This window comes from Papio anubis, chromosome 15, assembly GCF_008728515.1.
Source record: "Papio anubis isolate 15944 chromosome 15, Panubis1.0, whole genome shotgun sequence".
Taxonomy (NCBI): domain Eukaryota; kingdom Metazoa; phylum Chordata; class Mammalia; order Primates; family Cercopithecidae; genus Papio; species Papio anubis.
The window spans coordinates 91,367,998-91,377,260 of record NC_044990.1 but is presented as its reverse complement, the minus strand read 5'-3'; the positions used below and the strand labels follow the sequence as shown (position 1 = coordinate 91,377,260).

General features: G+C 50.5%; 1 protein-coding gene across 4 annotated transcripts in view; it reads right to left on the bottom strand.

Annotated features, from left to right (window-relative positions):
• Positions 1–3,852: 3,852 nt before the first annotated feature.
• Positions 3,853–9,263, bottom strand: part of TMCO3 (transmembrane and coiled-coil domains 3) — a 57,779-nt gene continuing 52,368 nt past the window's right edge. For 2 of the 4 annotated variants that reach the window (XM_009192286.4, XM_021929823.2), the window contains 2 exons: positions 5,286–5,435; positions 3,854–4,398 (listed from right to left, as the gene is read on the bottom strand). In XM_009192286.4, coding sequence (XP_009190550.1) covers positions 4,064–4,398; positions 5,286–5,435 — 485 coding nt within the window. In that variant the 3' untranslated portion in view covers positions 3,854–4,063. Of the gene's footprint in view, positions 4,399–5,285; positions 5,436–6,324; positions 6,405–9,263 lie in introns of all 4 variants that reach the window. The other 2 variants (XM_021929825.2, XM_021929824.2) reach the window with 2 other exon arrangements.

Sequence of the window (9,263 nt, the reverse complement as noted above, 5' to 3'; positions counted from 1 at the left end):
CCTTGTTCAATTATTTCCTCACAGCCCCTCATACCTCCCCTTGCCTCTAGTTCTTGGGTCTGTTTCTCTGGACCACACTTCATCTTATTCATAGATCATGGAATAATCTGGTTAGATTGTGAAAGGAAAGACTCCAGTTACACACCCATGGAAAGAGAGCCACAGCCTCATCCCCTCCCTCGAGAGCACCCCCAGCCCTGGGTTCTCAGGACTTCATTTCACAGTCCTCTGGTCACTGACCATGCTGGGCAGCCTCAGTTTCCTGCCCCTGCCATTTGGGCCCTCTTTCCTCAGTGACATTACACCCGGTGGCTTCAGACTTTCTTGACTACCTCAGTGAGAAGCTACTTTATGCATCATCAGCATACACAAACACACACAAGTGGGAAGTAGGTGTAAAATGGAACCAAAGTCTTCATGAGACGGTGCACCCTCACCATCTATTCTGTTCCACTTCCCTTTCTAATGGCAGTCATAATCTTCCAAATTGAATTTGCTCTCCACTGATAGGTTGCTGTTTGAGAAACAAGCCTCTAAACCATCCTTCAAGGGATCACAGCACAACAACCACTCCCAACTCTGTTCCTTGGGCCCCTCCTCTGAGTGCCATTATTCTCACTGCCTGGATTCACTCAGTCAGTCAATCAACAAACATGTAATGAGGGACAACTGTGCAGATCCATGCTCTTCATGACAGGGTTCCAGGCCAGCAGCAACAGCAATGCCTGGTTGTCCATTGTGTGCCTAGGGTCCCTCACATGGGAAACTTGCTTGCAGTGGCAGATGCCCTGAGGCTCATGTCTGACCCATGACCAGGATTCGCCAGCCTGACCATTGCCCTGGGGCTGTGAGCCCACTCTTGTGTTCCTCTCGCCCACTGGGAACCAGGGAAACAGCCTGGGCAACCCCTAGTTCTTCTAGTGGAAGGTGCAAATTCAACTCAGCCCCCACACATGCAGAGCTGCACACACACCACACACACACCTACATGTCTGCATCTGCATACATACACCTACCAAGACTCACACACGGGACATTATACCTGGACACATGCCTACATACCTGCACACACCCATGTACACACACCTACACCCCCCATCTACACACACCTGTGCACACCCACGCACACAACCCCACCCACATGAGGGACATTACACCTGCACACACACCTATATACCTGGACACACCTTTGCAAACACACTTGCACACACCCACGCATGCAAACACCTATGCATGTGCACCTACACATACACCCCTCCACACATCTGCACACACATATCCCACACACCTTTGCACACATGCCCATCTGTAGACGCACACCTACACACATCTGCACACACCCACCTGTGCTCACACGTCCACCCATGCACACCTGCACACCTGTACACACACCTGCACACACCTACACACCTGTGCACACATGCCCATCTGTAGATGCACCCCTACACACATCTGCATACACCCACCTGTGCACACACGTCCACCCATGCACACCTGCATACACCTACACACCTGTACACACACATCTGTACATACACCTGCCCATACCTGTGCACACACACCTGCACATACACACACCTGTGTAGGTGGAGGACCAGTGCTTTTGTTTCCTGGAGAGCTCCCTTCCTTAGGCCCCTCCAAGCTGACCAGCTGCTCTCTACCCAGGTGGGCAGCTCTTGTCCCAGAACTCTCCTTGGAATCCCCTCAGGGTGGTGCTGTGTGTGCTGGACCCCAGGTCATCTGTCTTGGTTTTGAAACATTTTCCACAGCAGCTTCCAGAGGAGGGGCTTGTGACTCTGAAGACATCTTTATTATGCTCTTCATGGCTCATTCTCCAGGTATCGGATCCTAGGTGGAATTCATTTTCCTTGGGAATCTCAACAGCTTCACTCTACTGCTTTCGTGTTGTTGAGAAGCCCAAGGCCTTTTTATCTCTGTCCCTTTGCCTGAGAGCTGATTTTGTTTCTTTCTGAAAGCTATTTAGAACTTTATTCAGTGTTCTGAAATTTTGTGATGATGTGGTTTGTAAGGGACTTCTTTCTTTTACTGTGTGGGTGGGTATCTGTGGCGCCCATATGACCGAGACAAAGAAATGGAAAATGGCAGGGAAAATGTAAGAAAATTAGAGGATCAAACCAGGCTGTCCAAAAGAGGGTCCAGAAAAAGAGAACCAAAGACACCAGGGACAGAGCTGCCAGAAGCAACCTGGGAAAGTCCCCAGGTCTTAGGAGCATTGGCCAAGCTCCTAGGTTCCACTGTCTCGTCCATCTCTCCCAAGTGTTTTTATTTTGGTAATCCTTTTTTTTTTTGTTTTCATTTCAAAGAGATTTTTTCTTGATTATTTATTTTTCATGGTATTCTGTTTTTATTTTATGGATATACTATCTTTTCATACATCCCTGACAGTGTATTAATGATAAGTTTTTATTTATTTATCGTTTTTTCTTGGAGACAGACTCTCGTTTTGTTGCCCAGACTGGATACAACTTACTTCAAAATGCTTTAATTTATACTACTGCAATCCATAATTTATATGTGCAATACATAATTATACCTGGCATTTTTACCTTCTCTATCTCAAGTATTTTGATCAAATTGTTAGGCTCTTAAAGCTGACACTTATAGGAAAACCCTGGCTTAAAGTACTTGCTATGTTGTACACAATAAATATGTTGAATTTTATCTGTCAATTAAAAAAATTCATGCAATTGAAAAAGCCTAATAAGGTACCTGCTACGGTTCAAATGCTTCTGTCCCTTCGATGTGCAGTGCAAGCGTTGGGAGGTGAGGCCTGAAGGGAGGTGTTTAGGTCAATCTGCCCTTGTGAATCAGTGCTGCCACACAAAGGGGCCCAGGGAGTGGGTTCGCTCTCCTGGTCTTCCACCATGTTAGCACCCAGCATTCCAGGCGCCATCCTGGAAGCAGAGAGCAGGCCTGACCTGCCAGCACCTCCATCTTGTTGTCCCCAGACTTCAGAATTTCAAGAAATAAGTTTGTTTTCTTTACAAATGACCCAGTTTCAGGCATTCTATTACAGCAGCACAAAACAGATGGGCACAATGCCCCTTAGGGAAGTCCTTGTGAGGCTCAGATCCTCACCTGTGCAGTTTTCTAAAATGGGGCACATAATCACCAAAATAGACGTTTAAATATCAAAAGTTATAACTTATCAATTAACACTGCATTAATTTGGTGTGTTGGAGAATAGCATGTTAATCTAGAAATCATCTTAGTAAAAAAAAATTGGCTGAAATTTCGTGTAAAGATTAACTCAACACAAAAAATTAATAAAAAGATTTTAATAAATTTCAATTAATTATACCCTGATCATAAATTATCTTTATTAAAGAATACATATTCTTGCGATTTAAAACCAAATAAATTTAATTGACATAACTAATAGAAATTGACATGAAATTATTTAATTTAAAATAGTTACAATAAAAGGCAAATGGACATCCATATTTGCCTCATTTTAGAAAACATAGGCTTTAAGAATCAAAAGTAAGCTTCCAAGCTCACTGCTAGGATTACAACTTCACATTACAGAAATGTCTAATAACAAATATTTGACCAATAGATTATAATTCTGAAGTTGTACATTTTTTTTTTGTTTGTTTGAGACGGTGTCTTGCTCTGTCGCCCAGGCTGGAGTGCAGTGGTGCGAACTCAGCTCACTGCAAGCTCCGCCTCCCGGGTTCACACCATTCTCCTGCCTCAGCCTCCGGAGTACTGGGACAACAGGCAACCGCCACCATGCCTGACTAATTTTTGTATTTTTAGTAGAGACAGGGTTTCACCATGTTAGCCAGGATGGTCTCGATCTCCTGACCTCATGATTCACCCGCCTCGGCCTCCCAAAGTGCTGGGATTACAGGCATGAGCCACCACGCCCAGCCAGAAGTTGCACATTTTTAAATGCCTTTTAATTTTGCTTCTTTACTAAAAAAACTATGAACTGATGAACTCACGATAGAAAATTAATAATAATTAATTTCAGGGAAAAAAAAGGCACATCCAGGCAACACATTCAAGGCGACTGGTAAAATGCAGCGTCCCGGGTCTACTGCACATAATCAACTGACTGCAAATAAACTACTCTGGAAAATTCTAAAATGGGACAGGAATATTCTGTAAAAGCCAGGATAACACGACTGCACCGACACTTTGCTAGAGAGCTGTTCTGTTGCCAAGGTGCGAGCTTCCCAGAAGGAGCAGCTGCTGGCCATTTAAGCGCACACTCCCCACAGATGCTTCCCTTCCAAGGTCCATCATCTCCGTGCATCAGAGGCTGGACCGTCTCTCTGGTCTGGGCACACACCTCGTGATTGCAGCTCTCCACAGCACCGGGGCGAGTAAGAGGCTGAGCGTGGTCACACTCAGTATAAGGAGGTACACCTGCAACAGCAAAGTGCAGAGTGGATAACAGACACTGTCAGGACTTGCACCTGCAATAGGAAAGCACAGGGCTAGTCTCACTGAGCTCGGAGGGACGCCTGCAAAGCTAGAGTCCTGAGGCTGAGCGCAGTCACGCTGAGTGCTGGGAGGGATGCCTGCACATCATAAATTCACTACTATCTCTTTAAAGCACATCGAAGTACAGCCAGAAGTTGAGGACACTGGGATGCAGGAGGGGCTGTGATTTGAAGATCAATGATGCATGGTTAGTCCTGATGGGCCACAGGGTAACAGCTTTAGCCTGTGTTTGCCTGAAGGCCAACCCCGGGCCGCAGTACAAGTGAGCCTGCCCCACAGCTTCCCTGACCCCGGGGATGCGGCCTTGGGTCAGGCCTCAGGTGGAGCTTCCTGTAAGCAATTCTATTTTTCAGCAATTACTTCCACTGCACTTAACACCTGGACTTCTACCCGCCTCACCCTTACAAAATGCAAGGAGACAAGCCCGTGAATCTGAATGCCCAAGGCCATCCCAGTGTCCACAGGAACTTCCACCCAGCTCTCAGGGCACTCTGGTATTTCAGTTTCTTGGGTGCTACTTATGTGCACACTGGCAGTTAAGCTTTAAAAAGTCAGTTTTCTTTCAGAAGAAATATCTGACTACAATTAGAATTGTTGTAAAAAGTTAATGCAACAGTTCAAGTAGTACTAACTGCACCTTTCCTCTGAAAACGTCACATGCTGGATGAGCAGAGAGCAGCCAGGCCTCTGTGTGCCCACCTGGAGGAAGACCCTGCCCCCAGGCTGCCAGCCACCTTCGCCACACCTGCCTCAAACCCAGAGTGCAGCCCGTGCTGCCCAAGAAGCGCTTCGCGGGGGAAACCACTCACCTCCCGAGAGATGACGCCCGCTCTTCGTGCCCGGCTCCCCAGGACAAAGGAAAACTCGCTGACCTGGGCAAGCCCCGCGGAGACGATCCACTTGATGTATTGGCTGCTCCTCGGCAGAATGAGAGACAGGACCAGCACCGCCAGGAGAAACTGCAAGAGAGATTCATCACGCCACCGCTGAAGACCGGACCCGCACAGAGTTAAACACACACGAAAGAGAGAACCCAGACAAACCACAGGGACGCTGCGATGGTCCCCGAATAACACACCAACCAGGGAAATGCACAGAAGCACTCCAAATACCCGAAGGCACCAGACACACGCAAAACATCTTAAATAATCCACACAGAACAAAAAGGCAACATTAAGGGTTTAGGTTCATTAGCAGAAAATAAGCCTTGCCCGTGCCCCCCGACCCCCGCCCCCCTGCCCTCGCCCCAACCAAACTAGATTAATAGCATTAAGCATGGGGTACTCAAGTTGGAAATTTCTTTTTCATACAGAGAGATGCGTGTCTCTGGGCTGAGCAGCTAAAAGCTGGTGGAGTGGCCCAGCGATCATCATAGATTCTGGCTCCTTAAAATGGAAATTATCTAAGTCACTGTTTATGAGGCAGAAAGCCACTGGTTGCTGACTACGTCACCACACCTTCAGTTCAATGTGGACACAGGCAGCTCGTGACTGGCAGTCATGCAGGACAGACAAAGTGCCTACACCATTCTCAGGTCTTTAAAAAGCACATCTGCATCTGTCAGAAGAGGACAGGTCGGACTGCGGCCAAGGCCCGTCCTGAGGGTCCCAAAAGGTAGTTCCCCCTTTTAAACACCCTCAATTCCGAAACAATCGATCACATGGACAAACCCAGACCACCCAGCCTAATCTACATCTGCCTCCCCCGGGGTCCAGTGGCCCTCCTCCGAGACAAGGGACAGGGCCAGCTCTGCAGGCTTGATGTGAGCCCCGCTGGAAACCAGGGCCACATGGAGGGCTGTGCTGGGCCTGCAAACTGCGAGGGGGCGCAGACCCTTCCAGCCCATACCTTCATGACCACCACTGACAAGGTGAGGAACACCAGCACCGTGAGCTCGTACACCACAAATGTGGGGAACACGTGGAGCCCTGTTGGGAACAGGACAGACATGTTACAACCACAGGACAGCCTCCCCCAGTGCACACCATTTCTCACAACTTCAGTGTGTCACTTGCTTCAATACAGGAATTGAAATCCTAAATCCTCCCAAGCACACTTGTCAAAGCAGCAGCAAATGCTAAACAGCCGTCCCTTTCCTGAGTGAACCGGGGAAAAGGCGGCTGCCCCAGGGTGACCTGTCTGATGTGGTGGGATCCCAGCTCCACTCCCTGCAACGGGCCTCAACTGCAGAGAACACAGCAAAACACACAGAGGCAGCACTCGGTCTGGCGCTCCTTCAGGAAATATTCCAGCTGAGGTGCAGATGATCCCGGAGCCCAGCAGCCCCACAGTGCCCAGGAGTGCCACGCTCACAGGATGTCTGTGGTCAGTGTTCCTTTCCCTGCTTTATTTGGCTCACACATTTTGAAAAACAATGGGAAACACTGTCTCTACGTATTTCTTCTCTCTGCTCTCAGGGCTCACTGAAACCGTGTGGCTGCCCACTGGGCTGTCCCGCTGAGTGACGCAGACGGGGTCGGTGGTGCTGGGGCTGGGCTCAGCTCTCCAGTCACACCCTGGGGCTGCCCAACGATGCACGTCTGCCCTCGGAGGAACCCGGCAGCCCAGAGGCCTCCTCTTCATTGGAGGGACCCAGACCCCAGGGTTAAGTGCATGGAACAGACCCATGACCTTTCTGCCGTTCACAAACCACTGTCTCTACCTGACCCAGAAACACAAATGTAAACATTTGCTTTTTTCCTCTTGCCCCAACCCAGGTTCTCTTGCGCTTGAGGGCTGCCTTCCCCAGCCGCCCAGTCTTCTAGCCATGGCCCCTCCTCCTGGGTCTGGGTCTCAGAGCTGCCCCCTCCATGCCCATTCTCAGTGCGCCCCATGGCCCCTCCTACCCTGGCCACGAGTCTGGCCCCACCGTGTCCCCTTCATCAGCCCCAGCCCCATGGCGGCCTGGAGTCCACCTCCCTCTTGCCCCAGCTGTCAGCCAAGCCCTGGCCCTAGTCCTGTATCCCCCCAGGATGTCTGTGCCTCTGTCCTGCTGCAATGCCCGGTCCAGGCCACCTGTGGCCACATCGGTGTCTAGGAAGTCACTACCGTCACAGCCCCACGTCCACGCCACATGATTGAGACAAGCTCACAACAGTGTGTGCCACAGGGGATGCTCCCACCCCTCCCCAAAGGGGGCCTCACATCACAGCCACACAGGTACCGAGGGCTCCCTACCTTGGGCGTACCAGACTATGTCTTCTCCCTGCTGCTGCCCCAAGGAAAGCCTCGCCTTCATCTCCAGCACCACTGGCTTCCTTCCTGCTTGGGAATGTCCTGTTCCAGAGACTCCAGGCTTCCTTCCCACCTCCTACCTCTGGACTTTTCCACGAGCCTCTCTTCCTCCCCAGCACGCCCTGAGCCTCCACCTCTGCACCTGGCGCATCCCTCACCGCGGCCAGTCACAGATGACCTGGAGGCTCCTGTGCTCTCAGCTGAGCTGGGCGGCTGTGTCCCTGTATCTGCCCCCGCCCTACCCTGGGCTGCAAGCTCCTTTGAGGCAGGGCTGCCCTGGGGACACGGCTCACTCACCCCTGCCTGAGCTCAGAGCTCCTAGCCCACGGTCGGAGGGGGAGTGGGAGGCAGTGAGTCAATAATTATGGAGCTGAATGCATTCCAGTCAGTCCCCAAAACAGCAATGAAAGTGAGAGACAGGAAACCTCCCTTCACTTTCTTTAATGAGCTATGCTGACTTTTCTATGTAGGGTCATTTATTCTCAAAACAAATATCAAACCTATACTTGGTGTAGCATAATGAGAAACTGTGTGGGCTCTGGGCTCAAGTCCTGGGTTCCCAGAGCCCACCAGCTCCATAGCGCCCAGAAGCACCACAGTCACTAGCTGGACCCAGATCGATGTTTCAATCTGTGTGTGCCTCAGTTTCCTCATCTGTGAATGTGGATTTGGAGGCGAAGTAAATGAATATGCCATCTGAGGTGTGTGCCTGGCCCAGGGCTGTGCTAAGGACGCTGCCTGCACAGGCACCGGCCACGATATGAAGGTGAGCGAGGCTGGCGGGGGTGCACACCTGCGTCCACCAGGGAGAGATGCCCAACGGCAAGGCAGCTCCCAGCACTGTCCCAGAGCCAGTGGTGCCTGCTTCTGAATGCAGGAAACATGAGGAGAAGAGGATGAAATCCTTGCTGAAAATTTCACAAGGCACACCAAACGACTGACATTGTCGGTAAAGCTGGAAGTGATTAGGAATTAGGGTGCTGGGCAGGCGTCTTCCACAAAGGCCAAGATGGAAAACCTGCTGTGGACTGAGTGTCCTGCAAACTCCTATGTTCAGGCTCCAGCCCCAGTGTGGCTGTATCTGGAGACAGGGTCTGCAGGAGCTACTCAAGGCAAAATGAGGCCATAAGCGTGAAAACCTAATCTCTCTGCGCAGGCCATGGCAGCTGAGCCACAGATGACACAGCACGGAGGCAGCATCTGTGGAGCAGGCACGGCCCTCGCCAGACACCTGGATCTTGGACTTCCAGCCCCCACAACTGTGAGAGATAAGCATCTACTATTTGAGCCGTCCAGTCTGGAGAATTTTGTTGATGGCCCGAGATAAATAAGTAGCACAACAGCGGCCACTGATAAAGAGTAAATGAGCAAGCGTGACTGTTTCCATAAAGCTGCATTTATAAAGGCAGGTGGTGAGCAGGCCTTGGGCCGCAGCTGGTCGAACCCTCATCTAGTGGGAAGAGCACCTGCTCTGAAACCTGCGCCAGGGCCACGCTGCCACGCGCCGTCCACAAGACCCCGACCTTGCTCTGTGGCGCCTCCTGGACCATCCT